The sequence below is a fragment of the Leptosomus discolor genome, chromosome 26, assembly GCF_034619465.1.
Source record: "Leptosomus discolor isolate bLepDis1 chromosome 26, bLepDis1.hap2, whole genome shotgun sequence".
In the NCBI taxonomy this organism is placed as follows: Eukaryota; Metazoa; Chordata; class Aves; order Leptosomiformes; family Leptosomidae; genus Leptosomus; species Leptosomus discolor.
Window position 1 is genome coordinate 2,688,362 of NC_141416.1, and position 16,709 is coordinate 2,705,070.

Consider the following 16,709-nt stretch of genomic DNA (forward strand, 5'->3'; position numbering starts at 1 on the left):
CCATGTTTATTTATTTAATGAATTATTTATCGGCTCCCCCTCTCGCTCGGCTGGGCGCTGCTCCGCCGCTGGCCCCCCCTGCTCCCCCCCCTCCCGGCTCCCAGCCCGGCGCGATGATTTATTGAATGCCGGCTCTGCTCTGCGGTTGCGACATGCTGTCACAGGAAGCCGCGGTTAAATATTAACCAGGGCGGGCGAAAGCGGGTCCCCTGCCCTGCTGGGCACACGCAGCTGGCAGGACCCCTGCGCCCACCGTGCTCCAGCCACGGTGGCCACTGCGGCTGGTGACCGTGGCTCCCTTCTCCAGTCAGTGGGTGGGGGCTTTGCTCTGGTCCCCCCTGCTTTTGAAGCAGAAACCTGCTGGCGCTCAGCGTGACGGGCACGGGGTGGAGGAGACGGGGGCGTGGAAACAGGGGGGGCAACCGGGATTGCTTCATGCCCAAGCTCTTCTGGAGAGCTTGAGGCCTCCCGTGACCTCCTGAGAGCCAAGCCACCCGGCTGACAGCGTCCCCCGGCCGTCCCCACCACAGACGCTGTCTCCTGCTGTGGTTGTCAAAACCCAGCCGAGCGCCCTCCGCGCGCCGGCTGCCGCAGCCGGGCTCTGTCCCCAAGCCCTGGGGGTGATGCTTGGTGGGTGCTGGCACCCACACGTGGGTGCACACCGTGACACGCAGGGTGCCTTCGGCCACCCGGGTCCTTCCATCCCCACGGGAGCACTCGGTGCATCCCGCCATGGCCTCGCACATCGGGGTGCCCCGGTGCAGGGGGTCCCCCCCCCAGCGTGCGCGGTGGCGTGCGGGTGCTGGCGGCAACGCGTGCGTTGCCATGAGCGGGGGGGTTTCCATGTGGAGGTGTGTGTTGCCATGGGTTTGCCGAGCCAAGACGTTTCCATGGTGGCAGCGCGGTGCTGCCGAGGCCCTTCCAGAGGTGCGCAGCCCCCCGGGATGCCCCAGCCCCAGGGTGCGCCGGGAGGGAGCCGCTGCTGCCACCACCGCACCCCAACACCTGGGTGCCCCGGCACCTGCAGCCCCTCCTGCCCCCCCACCCCACGCCTCCACCACCCCCCCGCCCCGGGCCAGCCAGAGCCCTTTTCCACGTGTTGTGTTTTCTTCACTTCACTTCTCCGGATGAATAATTAATAGAGGCTTTTTTTGGTCCTCCGGGCCCTTCCGCCAGCCCCCTCCCCCTTCCCGGCAGGGCTCCGGCAGGGGCTTGGGCCCCCAGTGCCGCCAGTACGGATGGGGACCGGGGGGCTGCGGCATTGCCCTGCCACAGGCATCACCGGTGCTGGGCCCCCCACGGTGCTGAGTGGGACCTGAGGGGGTCCAAAGCAAGACCCTGGCCACCAGTTTCCTCATCCCCCGCTCCACGGGCTGGGGCAACACCTGCATGTCCAAAGGGGTGTTGGGGAGCCCAAAAAGGGGCCCCGAGGGGGGGGGGGAGCAGCTCCGCTCCCACCCTGAGACCCCAGCAGCTTTGGGAAGGCAAAACCACCCGTAACCTCGGCATTGGGGGGCAGATGCCCCAAGCCCAGGGCTATGCTGTGTCACCTGCCCAGGCCTGGGAGCCGCCATGCTCAGGTGATGGGGACACAAAGACGCAGGGACACGGCGTTGGGCCCCACACCGCCCCGGCCACGCTTGCCACGCCAGTGAGACGGCGCCCAGTGGGAGCAGCCAGGGCCGGCTCGGCAAGCCCAGCCACGGTTTCGATAGCCTCCCGGTTTCGTTCGCAAGCTCCTTGGGTTGCCAAATCTCATGTGCGAAGTCGGCGGTGCCGGAGCAGGGGGCCGTCACCGGCGGTGCCGGCGGCGTGCACGCGCTCAGGCGCGTTCCCGTGTGGGAGCTCCTGGTGAGCTGCGTGTGCCCGTGCTGGTGCGAGCGTGCTCGTGTGTGCACACGTGTGCTGGGGCGTGGATCACCTGGCACATGGCACTGCCGGGAGGTGCCACACGGCAGTTGCTAAGGGATCTCGCCAAGGATGGGCGGCTGGAGCTGGCACCCAGCTCGATCCCTTCCCGCGTGGTTGACGGGGATCGGCACCCGGGGAGCACCCACCATCCCCGCGGCTGTTGCTGGCTCCCTGGGTACCTCTGCCCCGCAGACCCTCGATGGGGAAACGAGGCAGGGGTGTGGGAAGAGCAAGGAGACCAGCCCCATGGGTGGGTGCTCGGCCACGTGCGGGCAGGATGGGGCAGGCAGGAGAGCCTGGCACTGCGGCTGTGCTCTTCCGGCACCCGGGCTGCCCTGGCACGCCAGCCCTAGCCCACTCGTGTCCGTGGTAGGTGGCTGGGTGCCCACCCTCCCACCTGCTCCCATGTCCCCAGTGTGGCCAAACCCCTGGGGACCCCCATGGCGCTGGCAGCAGCACCGCAAGGAACCCCTGGGGCCCTGAGCCCACACCCACGGCTCTGCCAGCCACATGGCCCCACGGGGGGGCCAGTGACCCCAGCGCTCCTGCCCAGGGAGACTCCAACGTTGGTGGGACCCAGCCCTGGTGCCCCCCACCCACGGGGGTCCCGGTGAGACCCCAGTGTCGGTGCGATCCCAATTTCAGCGGGACCCGGCCCTGGTCCCCCCACCCGTGGGGTCCCGGTGAGACCCCCAATGTCAGCGGGACCCGGCCCTGACACCCCCACCCGCGGGGACCCGCAACGCCAAGCCCGGCGCAGCCCCGGTCCCCGCCACCCGGTGCTGATGTCGGTGCCGGTGCAGGCGGGCCCGGGGCGGCGGCGGGCGCGCGCGCGGGGGCGCGGCGGCGGCGGGCGCGCGCGGGGCGGAGCTGGGCGCCGGGGGCGCGGGGCGCGGGCGGCTCCGGCTCGGTTCTCCATTCATTGGGATCGCGGCGGGCTCCGCGGCGGCGGCAGGATGGCTGCTCGGCTGCCCGCGCTCCTGCCCCTGCTCCCGTTGTTGCTGCTGCTGCCGGGCCGGGGACCACCGGGGGCCCTGGGCAACCGGCACGCCGTACACTGGAACAGCTCCAACCTGCAGTGAGTGCGGGGCGGGCGCCGGGCCGGGCGGGGGAGGCCACCGGTACCGACACCGGGAGGCGGTGGGGGTGTCCCCGGGGCCGGGCGAGGGCGGGGGGCGCCGCCGGGAAGGACGCGGCGGGGGCGCGCCGGGGATCGCGCTGAAGGATGCGCGCAGCGGCGGGCGGGCGGGGAGGGAGGGGGGAGGGATGGGGGGGGGGGCGCGACACGGGGCTGGGGGGGCGCGCGCCGGGACTGCGGGACCCCCCCCCCCCACCCCATCCTCGGTGGCGGTGACCGCGCGGCGCCCTCGTGCGGGCGGGGCTGCCGGAACCCCCCCGGTGCCGGTGCGGTGCCTCTCCCGGCCCCGCGCACCTCGCCCTGTCCGCGGAGGCGGGAGCCGCTCCGGGCGGGGGGGTGGGGGGGGGGGCAGCCGCCCGGCCGGCCCGACCCGACCTGCGGCGGTGGCGGCGGCGGCGACCGCTGGGGTCCCCGGGGCCGCGCTGCCGGGCGGGGCGCGGGCACCGGCGGGATCGGGCCCGTCGCTGGAGCGAGGCTCGGCGGTTCCCGGTGCGGGCGCGGGTGCGTCGGTGGCACCGGGGACCGAGCCCCCCCGTCCCCGACGGAGCTGACCCGCCCCGCGGCGGGCACCGGGGTGCAGCGAGAGGAGCACGGCCGCGCCCGCCCCCCCCTCCTCCCCCCGGTGCGCCGGGCCGGGCAGGGGGTCGCGCTGCGGCGCCCCCGCCGCCAGACGCGCCCCCCGCCTGTCTGGGCGCGGGAGCGGCACCGGCGGCGCGGCGGAGGGGGGGGGGGCTGGTGGGTGCCCGCCGCGTGTCCGTGTCCCCCCCCTCCGCCGCTCCGGTGGGCAGCGGTGCCATCCCCCCCGGGGCAGCAGCGGAGGGCGGCGGGGCTGGGGGCTCCTGGGGGCTGTGCGGGGGCGATGAGAGGGGGTTGTGAGCGGAGGTGTGGAAAGTGCCGTCGCGCCCACGGCCACCCGGTAGCCACGGACCCCCGGCACCTCCTTCATGCCCTGTGCTGGGGGCTGCGGCCAGCCCTCGCCCACCCGGGGGGGGGGCTGCCTGGCGGCGTGGGGATGCATGGCACCCACACCCGGGTCTGGCACAGCCGCGCCGGAGGGAAGCGGGCACCACGCAGGCCTTGGGGTGGCCGTGGGCACGGCTGGGCTGGGCTCCTCCCGGGAAGGGGGGGCTGCGAGTCCGTTGCGGATCCGCGGACCCCTCCACAGGCATCGGGGAGCTGCGCCCGCTGCCGTCGCCCATCGCCCCTTCCCTCGCCGGTGCGAGCGCTTAGGGGTGTGTCGGGGACGTGCGCCCAACTGGAGCACCCCCTTGTACCCCCAGTCGGTGCTGGGGCTCCCCTGGGCTTGTCCCCCCCTGTGCCCCTTTGTGCGGGGAGGGAGCGTTCCCTCGGCAGCTCCTTCCCCTCCCATTGAGATTGTGTCGCCAGGCGGAAGCTCGGGCCCCATAAATTGTGCGTGTGTGCGACGTGCCGAGGCGCAGCACAATGGCGAGGCGCTCGGCTCGCCCCGTACGCCGCTCCTCCGCCTGGACCCCACTCACCCACTGGCCTCGTCCCCGCGCTGTGACATTGCCAGGACCTCGGCGGGTGGGAGCCTCCCACGCCCCCGCCATCGCCCCGCCATGACCAAGGCGCTGCCATCACCCAGGGGCTGCCGCTCCCCATCCCAGCGCCCGCAGCCGTGTGCCGTGACCCGCCGCTGCCCCGACACCTCCCGAGGGATGGGGCGGAGGGGGGTGCCGGGGGTTTCGCCCACCGTGCCAAGCCAGGGGTGTCGCAGCCAGACACCCGCACCCGCTGCGCACGCGTCTCTGGCGCGGCTGCGAGCGTCCGGCTCAGGGCACGGGCGGCGCGGTGGGGGCGGCTGCGGCAGAGACGTGTCCCAGGGACTCCGGAGCGCTGATATTTATTGTTAGGCAGTGCGGCAGCTCGGCCGCAATTATAGCCGCGCGGCAAAGTGTCTGGATTAGATAAATTATGGGGGGAATTAGGCTCCCTGGGCCGCAGCCTGCAAATCCCAGCAACCCCGCTGCAATCAGAGCAATAAACAAGCCCTGCGCGGCCCCGCGGGGCTCTCCGGGGAGGGGGGCGCTGCCGGTGAGCTCAGCTGTGGGTTGCTCCTTGGGGGCTGTGCCAGGCACCCCAGAAATTTATTGCATCTCCCCCTGTGCTGCCCTGGGCACCCCTGCGGCTCCCTTCGGATGGGGCAAGGGGCTGCTCTGTGGAGCCCACCTGCAGCACCCGGGGTCCTGGTGGTGCCTTGGGGAGCAGGGGGCTGGTGGCTCGTCCCCTTGGGCATGCGGCCATGCTGCTCCAGTGCCCTGGTCACCATGGTGCTCGGCCGGTGGTGCCAGGGGCCAGGAGGGCCACCGAGTGGGCAAGTCACGCCTCCAGCAGCAGGTTCGGGGTGCTGATGGCAAAGCCCAGGGGAGGTGCGAAGGCGGGGTCTGAGGCTCGGGGCAACGGAGGTGCCTGCTCCTGCTCGGCCGGGTTGTTGGTCCGGCTGCGCTTTCCCTGTCTGTCCCATCGTCCCGCTGGTGTCAGCCAGCGAGCCCCGGGACCGCGGGATGATCCTTGGCCGGTCCCTGCCCTCCGCTCCCAAGTCCTGCCGGGAATAGGTGTGGTGGCATGGGGCGAAGGTGCGTGCTGTGTCCCATCCAGTGCTGGCATTCAGCGGGGGGCTGCGGCCCTGGGGTGCCCTACAGTGCGTGGCTGGGGGCTCCTAGAAGTGTCCCCAGCCAAACCGGGCCCCGTCGTGTCGATATGCATGGGATGCCATCTCCCTGCTGGGTGTCCTGGATGCCGAGGTGGGGACAGCAGTTTGTCCCCGTGCATAGGCACAGGCATGGCCAGCTCCCCCCAGTGCTGCTGTGGCCCCCAGGAGCCCCCCAGAGTGAGTTGGGAAGAGCAATGCTGCACCCCTGGCTCCAGTGCAGGGATTGAGGGTGCTGGTGCCTGAGGCCTCGGGGTGCCTGGTGCTGAGGGGACAGAACAGGGTGGTTGTGAGATGGGGGTCCATGGGGTGCTGGTGCCCAGCTGAGGCAGGTTGGGAGCCCACCTGTGTGCAGGGAGGGCCTGGCATCACGTGCAGCCCCCCCAGCCGCCGGTGCTGCCGCCACGCTCGCCTCTTCAAGGCAGCTTTTATCTGGCTGACTTTGTGTTCCAGGCGGCGAGAGCCGGAGCAAGCTCTCGAGAGCCCTTGCACGGAGCAGCCTCCTCCCGGGAGAGCATCTCGCACAGGAGAGCAGCCGCGTCCTCCCTGCTCTGAGCCTGCCAGCGGGTGCCCAGACTCCTGGGTCCTCTGCAGCTGCCAGACCCCAATGCCACGGCTGTACCCAGCCAGATCCCTCCATCGCACCTGATGGCACCTACAGGGCTGGGGATGGTGGCATTTGCGGCAGGAGGGACCCCCCAACCTGCTCCAGCAGGTCCTGGGGGCATCCAGCAGAAGGCGCCGCAGGGTGCGGGGCAGTTGTGCCCAAGGAGGGGCACCCGCTGTGGTGTCGTGTCCCGCTGCGGGGCTGGGGGTGGTTATTGCACCTCTCAGGGGCAAATTACCCAGCCCCACCGGCTACGGCGTCCCTCAGGGGGGCTTCGCCATCCCTGCCCCACAGCCCACCCAGGCTGGTCCCTACAGGGCACAGAGCCCCCCAGAAACCTGTGGGTGCTGGCCACGGCGCTGATGGAGCTGCTGCCCACGGGCAGAAGGTGCCGTGCCCCGTGAGTCACCACGCCGGGCGGCACCGAGCCCCGGCAGCGTGGCCAGGGCCTGCAGGGTTCCCGTGGGAGAAGGGGCTGTGGCATCGGGGCGTGGGGGGGGCCGTCCCGGGATGCAACAGGGCTGGGGCCACCCGCTCCTGCCCAGGCTGGTAATTGAGTCACTGGTTGCAGATTGATGGTTTAATTAAAACCCAATTAGAAACCTCATTGATCTTGTTAGTAAAGCGGGAAGGTATGGGCTTTAGCGGGGATTAAAGGGATTGCGTGGTGTCGATAGGGACGGGGGTGTGGGGGCACCTGTAGGGCAGTGCTGGGGGTCCCGGGCTGCTGAGGGAGGGCTGTGCCCATCACCGCGTGGTGGGTGCTACTCCGTGACACCACGGTCCCTTCTCCGCTGCCATGTCCCCGGGGAGCAGCTCCCATCACCCCCGGAGCCCCAATTCCCCGAGCGGGGAGGTGGCCCCGGGGACGCCGTGTGCCGGTGACGCCTTTTGCGCCTGCACCTTGCGGCTGTGCCAGGCGTGTTGGGGGGGGGGGGGGGGGGGGGGGGGCAGGCCGTGCCACCCGTGTGCGTGGGCTGCGTCGCAGGCGCTGTCTGCCGAGCCAGCGCGCGTGTGCGTGGCCGTCTGGGCGCCGTGACTGTGCAGCGCTGCCTGCGTGGGGAGGGCTGGCATGGGGACGGGGAGGGGGGGTCGGCTGAGCCGCCTGTCTTCCCCCCCCGTGGGTGCGTGCGGACGGTCGGGTCTGTCTGTCCCTCCGTCCGTCGGGGTGGACGGACGGCGGCAATCGATGTGCCTTCGCCTCTCGCTGTCACGCGGGGTGACTGGAAGGGACCCACGTAAATCAATGGCACTTTTTTGTTCCTCGCCTGATCGATGGGCCCCGGATGTGCCGAAAGGGCGAAGCTGCCGGAGCCAAACAAAGGACCTCGCTGGGCGGTGGGGGTGGGAGGGGGTCCGTCCTGGCACCCGCTGCCGGGGGGCACCATGCCATCGCCCATATCGGGGGACACCCCGCATTGCCCCCGGTCCTCACCGCTGGCGCTGCCAACGTGGGACGCTGAGCCGGGCTCGGACCCTGCCGCCCTCCAGGCCTTTTCCTGCACCGTGGGGACGAGCTTCTGCAGCACGGGGGTCCGGGCAGGGGTCTGGGGGGGGTGGGGGGGGTGTCCCCCCGCCGTGCTGCTGCTGCCGGGGTGTGCTGCAGTGCACCAGGCGCTCCCTAGCAGTGCATGAGCGAGCGTGCGGCGCTCAGCCCAGATTTATCGCAGCAGATGGGAGCGAAGCGGCCGCCCAGCTCACCAGTGGCTGTGGCTTGCCAGGTAGCCGGGGTCCCGCCGGTGCGGGGCCGGTGGGCGCCAAGCCCGGCCTGCGCTCGGGACGGCTCTGCCAGGGGAACATCCATCTGCCCAGCGCCGACAGGCTGCTGGAAGGTACCACTGCCTTGCAAAGCCCTGCTCTAAAAATGCAGTCGTGCAGAAGTGATGCTGCCCATTCTGCTCCTGCGCTTAACCCTTCGGGCACTGCTGGAGCCCGCCGTGCCCCGCCGGCCGCACCGCAGCTGCCGGAGCCCACGAGGCTGGGGGGGCCCATCCTGACCCAAGTCGTTTGTCACTGGGGCTTCTTAATAGTTGCAGGGACTGGGCAGCCTGTGCCCGCTTTGGGGTGGGTGTTGGTGAGAAAGGAGACCGAGCCCTCTGCTCCGGGCGTCTGTTCCTGTCCTTTTGCCCAAAACCAGGCCCCGTGAGCTCCCTGCCTGCTGCAGGGGCTGGGCTGGGCGTGCGGCTCTGCTGGCCACGTGCTGCCGGACGGTGCTGCAGGCAGAGCTCGGAGCATTCCGGCGATGGCACTGGGACTGCTGAGATTTGGGGGCATCCAGCTGCGTGGGGTGCTGCTCTGTGCCCGCAGGACTGGTGGTCACGGTGCAGGAGCTGAGCCGGGTAGAGACGCGGTGTTGTGGCTGAAGGTGCTGCCAGAGTCCCCTGGACGTGCCCCGGGCCATGGTGGCCCTGTGGCTTTACCTGTTTGGCGCCGTTCTCCAGCCCCTCCCTTGTGGTGACAATGTTCTGATGCTGGCGAGCTCCTGGCACGCAGTGGCAGCCGGTGATGTCCGCGCACGGGGAGCAGGGCTGCCGGCCCCCGCCACGCCATCTGGGGTCCCCTGTATCCCCCGTTGCAGTGCTGGTGTGCCCCAGCCCAGGGCAAGACCTTGGCGATGGCAGCGCTCGTTAGCGAGGCTGTTTATCAGGAGCCACGCTTCTTAATGAGCCCCAGTGTGGAGTCCCCGGGGGGGGAAAGATGTTCCTCAGCGCTCGGTGCCACAGGGGAAGGGGTTGCTTACGGCTCCCTGGCACCCCAGGATGGGGTTTTCCCTGGCACGGCGGGAGATGGAGCTGAGTGTCACTCCCGCAGGTGCAGAGCGCTGGGGAACCGCTTCCTCCGGTCCCTCACTCCCCTGGCACAGCCCAGCCGCGGTGAGCGCCCGCTGCCAGCGCCCACCCCGGTGTGGGGCAGCCGGCTCAGGGGCATGCTGGCGTCCCAGCCCTGCGTCCCGCATGGAGTTAATTGCAATTTTCTCCTCGGGGCCATTTCTTTAATAACAAGCCTTTTTCTCTCCCCCCTTTTCCCACCACATCAAAGGGGGAAGATGAAAGGTCCCGGCGCCCCGCGGAGCAAGGGTGGCTGCCTCAGCACCTTGCTGGTGGAGGAGTTGGCTGGCAGCCGTCGAGCGCCGGGCTGGGCTGGGGAATAGCGGCTGCGCGGCAAGGGAGGTGCGCGTGGGGCTGCTCTCCCTGCCCCACGGGTGACGAGGTCTGCTGGCAGCCCCCCACGGACCCCCATGCCGCTGGCAGCCCCGGGCAGGGAGGTGGCACTGCTTGGGGACCCCCTTTGCCAGCACGCACCAGGTCCCCGCTTTGGTTCTTTCTCTGGCACCTGGCTTCTGGGGCGCTGCGTGCCGGGGTGCCACGGGCCCTGGCAGGGTGCCGGGGCTCCCCAAACAGTGCCGGGGGCGGTTGGGCAGGGTGGGGCGTCTGCACGCGCAGCCCTGCCCGCTGCCTGCCCGGCCCTGCCGGGGAGACCCAGGAAGCCGGTTCCGCTACAGGCAGGGCCCCGAGGGGGGGGAGTGGCGGGACCCCCCGTGGGGCGAGGAGACCCCAAGTGCTGCGTCAGGGGTTCGAGGATCCGTGTTTTGCCCTGGCAGGTGGGGAAAGGGGCCCCGAGCTGGAGCGATGCACCACAGGGGAGCCCGGCCACGTGTTCTGGGATGCTGCGGTCCACGTCCCAGGGGAGCTGGGTGAGGGACCCCCAACGCAAACGGGGCTGGGGGGGGGACCACACCGGCACGGTGCAGAGAGGCACCGCTGCTGCTGAGCCGGGTGGTAGAGCAAGATCTGGTCAGGGTCTGGTGCTGCCATGGCAGCTCGGTGTAGAGCCAGCACCTCGCAGCGCCGGCTCATAATTAATTGGCAGGAGCAGTGGGTCAGCGCGGCAGCGAGGATTACCGTGGCCAGGATTTCCATCGGGCGCGGATTAGGAGCCAACAGAGCCTCTCCTGAGTGGATCTGAGGGGATTGCCCGCTCCTAATGTAAATGAGGCTCCCCCAGGGCCACCCTTTACGGCATTAACGAACTAACGGGATTAGCCCGAGCAGGGTGAGAAATCCTTTCTCTGAGCTGTGGCACGTGGCGGGGCTGGGGCCATGGTGGGCAACCGCGGTGGGTCGGCTCTAGGCTGCCGGAGCTGGGGAATGCCGGGGCCCCGTGCCGCCCCTGCGCACCCAGGGCTGCGCGGCGAGGACCGGGAGCTGCCTCCCGCAGGGACCCCGGTGCCTGCGGGACCCTGGTGCCCATCAGCCCCCTGGTTGGGTCGATCTGTCTGTCCCACTGCCTCTGTTCCCTCCTTGAGGCTGCCGGCACGTTGCCGGCGGGACCCAGCAGCACCGTTTCATGCTCCTGTGCTCTCGCAGGCGTCCCAGCCGTGTGTGTAGCTCGACACCTGTAGCACCGGTCCTCAGCAGCGTCCCTGCAGCCCCAGGCCGGCCCACGTCCCCCGAGACGGCGATGCCGCACTGTGGGGCTGAGGATGCACAGGGGTCTCGGTGTGTTGGGGGCTCCAGATGGAGGTTGAGCAGGGGGATACCGCTGCCCCCCAGGGTCCTTGCTCTGGCATCTGCCCGTTCTCCAGCCTCCGGGTCCCTTTCAAGGAGGGGGTGACGGTGTTTGGGAAGGCACAGGGGGTGTCTCTTGACCCCCCCGTTCTCCCCTTCCCTTGCAGCCTGCGGCGGGAGGGCTACACGGTGCAGGTGAACGTCAACGACTACCTGGACATCTACTGCCCGCACTACAACGCCTCGGTGCCTGAGCACCGGCTGGAGCAGTACGTGCTCTACATGGTGAACGCGGAGGGCTACCGCACCTGCAACACCAGCCAGGGCTTCAAGCGCTGGGAGTGCAACCGGCCCCACGCGCCCCACAGCCCCATCAAGTTCTCGGAGAAGTTCCAGCGCTACAGCGCCTTCTCGCTGGGCTACGAGTTCCGCGCGGGGCAGGAGTACTACTACATCTGTACGTGGGGCGCCGGGGCGGGACCCCCACGCAGCCCCCCCCCCCCCCCCCCCCCCATCCCTGGCTGGGTCTCCTGGATCCCACCCAAGCTGGTCCCCCTGCACCGCACCACTCCGTCGGGCCCCTCTGCATCCCACTCTGGCCAGGACCACCCATGGCAAACCCCCCCCCCCCACCACCAGCTGGTCCTCCTGCGCCCCCCTGCTGGCTGGGTGGCTGCAGCCTTGCCCAGGAATAGGCACCTTGAACTCAGGGATGGGGGTGTGGGGTGGAAGGGGGGGTGTGGGGAGGTGTGGGGGTGCAGGGGGGGATTGTGATGCAGGGACGAGACAGGGGTGTGGGGAAAGTTGAGAAGGGGGGGGGTGCAGGATGGGGGGGGGGCAGGATGCTGGTGCAGGATGGGGTTGCTGAGGTAGGATGCAGGACCAGGTTCAGGGGGTGCTGACGTAGGACTGGGGTGCTGGTGCAGGACAGGGGTGCAGGGTGCTGGTGCAGGTGCAGGTGCAGGATGGCGATACAGGATTGGGGCGCTGCTGCGGGATGGGGATGCGGGATGCTGATGTAGGTGCAGCTTCAGGGTGCAGGATAGGGGTGCTGCTGCATCGCCCCAGCCCAGAATGCACCCCCAGGCAGGGCCAGACCCCACCATGCCCGGACCCACCGAGCCTTTGGGTGCCCGGGGCTGGGGTCACCCGCTGCGGAGCCACCCCAGCCCTCTCTTACCTTGCAGCCACGCCGACGCACAACCACCGCCGGGCCTGCCTGAAGATGAAGGTGTTTGTGTGCTGCGCCTCCAGTAAGTTCCCCCGTGCCCACCCCGGGGGCTGTGGGCGAGCGGAGGGGGGCGATGTGACCTGCTGGCGGGTCCCCCATCCCTCCCAGAAGAGGGGGGGCTGCAGCGCAAGGTGGCCAGGAAGCGTGACCCCGTTGTCCCCCTCTCTCCCTCTTGCAGCGTCGCACTCCGGGGAGAAGCTGGCGCCCACCCTGCCGCAGTTCACCCTGCGGCCCGAGGTGAAGATCGAGGACCTGGGTGAGTTGGGCAGAGCCCCCCCAGCCCCACAGCGCTGTGTCCCCCCATCGTCCCCTCCCCCGCTGCCACCCACTGGGCAGCCCCAGCCGTGGGGTGGGGGTTCGGGGCTGCCCCAGCACCACCCTCACCCTCTCGCTTTTTCTCCCACAGACAACTTCAACCCGGAGATGCCCAAGCTGGAGAAGAGCATCAGCGGCACCAGCCCCAAGCGGGAACACTTGCCCCTGGCTGTGGCCGCTGCGCTCTTCCTCATGACGCTGCTGGCCTCCTAGCTCCCGGTGCCGGCGGGGGCCCGGCCAGCGTGGCTCTGCCGAGCGGGGCCCCCCCAACCTGCTGCCCCTCGTGAGAGCCAGCGGGGACCCCCCCCACGGGACCTCTCGGCCCCTCCGCACTGCCACCGCCCTGCCCAGAGAGCCGTCCCGCAGGGCAGGGGGCCCACGGCCCACGCCGATCCCGGCTGAGACTTGCCCCCCACCCCGCCGAGGGCTGCGACTACGTCTGCGAGGATGCGGCTCGGTGCTGCTGCGGGCACCGCACCTTCCGCCGACACCGGCCCACGGCGCAGAGTCCTGCCGGCGGAGTCCTGCCCGCAGCCCACCCGGTGCCCTGTGGCTGGGGGGCAGCGCCAGGCTGGGGAGCCCGGTGAGGGCAGGGACCCCCAGGGCCGGGCAGCCTGTACATACCTATATAGAGATCTATACATACTGTACAGAGAGCGACTATATAGATATATCTATACTGTACCATAGGCAGCGGCGCCAGCCCCGGGCTGGCTTGTACATAGTCGAACGTGTTGGATTTTCCTCGTCTTCCGTGAAGACCCGACCTATGCAAACGCACAGACACTTTTTGGGGAAAAAAAAACAAAACAAAACAAACAAAAAAACCAATCTCAACCTTTTTTTCAAGTGCTTTGGCTGGTGATTTTCATATTCTGCTCTTAGTCTATTAAAAAAAAAAATAATAAAAGGATAAAAAAACCGACCCCTGTCACAGCGGTGTGCAGCGCTCCCGGCCGGCTGTCGGCCGGCCCTGGGCTCCGGCATGGTGGGCTCCGGCCAGGGCAGGGTGTCAGGCGAGGGCAGCAAGCGGCAGGTGCCAACCTTCACCACGCCACCCGCCTTGCCGGCCCTGGGCACGACAGCTCCAGTCCTGGGCTCGGAGCTTCTGGCAGCGAGAGCACCCCGGGGGGATGCGGGGTGCTCCCCCCCCCACCTCCCGCTGGCTCTGCTCCCCGTTGACCCCCAGGCACCAGCACGAAGCATCCGGCAGGGACCCGGTGCTGCCCGCGGGAGGACAGCAGGCAGCACCCGCAGGTAAGGGCGGCGCGGGGCGGCGGGCAGGGCCCTTGGCACATGGGGGGTGCTGGGGTGCGGTGGCCGAGAGCAGCCCGGGGAGGTGCGGGCACAGGAGAGTCCTCCTCGCCATCCTCGCTGGCTGCGTGGGGCGAGCGGCCGTGGGTCGGCCCCCCGATGTGCTCAGGAGCCCCATGGGAATCCCCACGTCACCACCCCCCCTCTGGCGCGTCTGGCTCCGCCGGGCATGCCAGCTCTTGCTGGCGTCGGGGGGATCTGGCACACGCCTGTCTGCGCGGCGGCTCCCGCGGGATGGGGGGGACGGCCTCGGCTCCCCCCTCGGTGCCTCCAGCGAGGCGAGGGGATTTGCGGGGAGGGGGTCGCGCCTGGGGACCTGCTGGCAATGGGGTCACATCTGAGGGGGGTGTTGCCGGGGCTATGGAGGAGTGGGGCGCACGTAGCCCCGCAGCCAGCACCCCACAGCCCCAGTGGGTGCAGGGGAGCAGCTGTGCGGGTCCCGACCCTGCGCCCCACTGGGCTGGGGGGAGCCCAGTGCCCCCAGGGATGGGGGAAGCCACTTTCCCCACAAGCAGGGGCTGCAGCCCCTTGCCTGGTGGGGACTGACGTGCCGTGGACCTGGCCTCGGCTGGGGGGTCCCCCACAGCCATGGTGGTGTGGCGGCCGCTCTCCCCTCACCCCAGCAGGCGCTGCTGGGCGGTGGCTCGGCGTCCCGCCGGCCCGGGCTTGTCCGGGTGCGGGAAGAGCCGGCGAACCCGTCAGACTGGTCCTCCGAGTGCTCCCGGCAGGCGCTGGGCTCCCCACATCCCCCCCATGCTCCTGCGAGGCCTGGTCCGCTGTGGGGTTCCCCTCCTCAGGGGTTTGGGGTGCCACCCCAGCACCCTGCTGCTCGCCCTGGGCTGGGTAGGCAGGGGGTGGCCAGGGGCTGGCTGGGGTAGCACCAACCAGTGCTGCCGAGGGCCATATCCCCCCTGGGTGCTGGGTGCTGGGTGCTGGGGACAGGCCACAGCCCCTGTCCCGGTGCAGGGCCATGCTGGTGGCACGCAGCAGGGTGGGCTGGGGAGCCCAGCGCAGCCCTTTTGGCCAGTGCTTCGTGGGGGGGGAGCAGGGGACCGAGTCGGCCACCCCGGCACAGCGCGGCACAGCGAGCTCTGCTTGCGAAATCCCTCCCGCTGCTTGCCTCGACCTTGGCACCGCTCCCCGGCATGTGCGCGGCACTGCCGCCAGCTCCGTGGGGACCGGCCACCCAGCCCTGCTCCGCTCCGTGCCCTCGGGCAGGGTGTAGTGTGGCACGCCGGGGGGGGGCAGCCTGGGAGACTCCTGGGGGTGCTGGTATGGGGGATCCCCAAGCCCTGCTGCCCCAAGGCAGGGGGCAGCCCTTGTTGGAACCTCAGCGCTGGGGCTTGGGTGCCCCCCCAGGTGCTAGCGGGGGCTTCTCCAGCCCTGGCAGTAGGTCTGGCTCTAGGCACGGGGCGTGCGCCTGGGCTGGCTGTGTGGCACGAGGTTTTGCATCACCCCGTGGCCGCAGCCGTCCTCCGCGGGCAGGGCTGGGTGCCTCCCGCTCTCCGGCCGAACGCGTAAGGGCCTGGCGTGGCCAGCCAGCCTCGGGGACGCGGCTCTGCCCCTGCCACGCGCAGCCTGGCGTCGGGCTGTGCCTACCTGCCGGGCTGCACGCAGCCGGCGCGGCACGTCACCGTGGCCTTCGCTCCTGGCCACGGGACTGGACGGCTCCTCTTCCTCCCCCAGCCTCACGGCCGGTGACGTCAGCCCAAGCAGGGGTGCACTTGGGTGTCCCGAGCTGGGAAACCATAAACGGTTTGTCACGAGCTCCGTGGCCTCTGGCCGGCCCCACCTGCCCCGTGCCGCTCTGCCGCGCGTGTTTACGGCGCGAAATGGCTTCACCTTTGTCCCGCACACGGCAGCCGGCGGGGCAGGAGGCCCTGCCTGCGCGGGCACAGACCCCGTCCCATGGTCACCTGGGGCGGTCCCCAGCCCTGCATGCACCAGGCGGCGTGGCCGTGACCGCGTGCACGTGTGCACCACCGCTGGCACCCCCGGTGCCGCTGCGGGTGGGCAACCCACGCTGCACGGGGTGCTGCCCACCCTGGCGGTCACCCTGTTCCTGCTGTGGTTCATCCCTCACCGTCAAGCCCCGGGTGATCCGGCACGGGGAGGTAATGGGGCACCCACCAGCCCTGGCTTGTCCCTCGGGCTGTCCCAGCAGGGGACATGTGCTTGTCCTGCCTCCCCCGCCGTCCAGCCATCAATGCTGGCACTGCCCTTTTGCCATGGGCCAGGCAGGGCAGTGATGCTGGGACCCGGCAAGGTCCCTGTGACCTCACTCCCAGCCCTGTCCCTGTGCGCTTGGTGGCCCTGCCCTGGAGTTGGGGACCACAGCGGAGGGGGCAGGGAAGCCCCTCAGTCAACAGCGCTGGGTGCCACATCCCAGTCCCATGGGACGGATCCAGTGTGGTGCTCCAGGAGGCTCGTTGGCCCCCGGGGTTTGCCCCAGCCCTGCCAGGGGGAATGGCTTCAGGTGCTGGGCTTTGCCAGGGGCTGCACAGCCGCCATCCCTGCTCCCTGCCTCGTTTTCCCCTGGCACCTGGTGCAGGTATACCCTGTCTCTGCTGTGGTGGGCTGTACCAAGGTGATGCCAGGACCTCGGTGCTGACCGGCTGCCACCACTGTCCGGCTGTGGCCACCCCTGTGGCTTGCGCATGTCACCCTCCAGCTCTCGGATCCCGGCGGGCTGCGGCCCCAGGGGTGTTCCCAGGAGGTGCTCCCCGGTACAAGCCACGGCAGCGCCGGCTTCCCGAGCGCAGGAGGCCTCGCACAGTCATGACGGCGCAGGGGATGATGTCAGGCCTGGCCGCAACGAGGGAGGATGAAAGGGAAGAAGCGGGTCCCCCTCCCGCGAGAGCCGAGGGTGGGGAGAGAGGGTTGGGATGCAGGAAGGACATGGGGGATGCAGGTGGGACATGAGGCACCCAGCCCCACGGCCTCTGCCCCACAGGAGCCCTCGGTTGCCGGAGCCAGCAGCCGCTCTCTGGTTACAGCCGCGGTGCCGGCGCCTG

At 70.2% G+C, this 16,709-nt stretch overlaps 1 protein-coding gene across 1 annotated transcript; it reads left to right on the top strand.

Moving 5' to 3' along the window:
• The first annotated feature begins 2,867 nt into the window (after window positions 1-2,867).
• EFNA3 (ephrin A3) lies at window positions 2,868-12,594 on the top strand. Its single transcript, XM_086478391.1, has 5 exons — window positions 2,868-2,989; window positions 11,003-11,292; window positions 12,023-12,088; window positions 12,245-12,322; window positions 12,473-12,594. The coding sequence occupies exons 1-5, from the start codon at window positions 2,868-2,870 to the stop codon at window positions 12,592-12,594; spliced, it is 678 nt and encodes a 225-aa protein (XP_086334517.1).
• The last annotated feature ends 4,115 nt before the right edge of the window (window positions 12,595-16,709 follow it).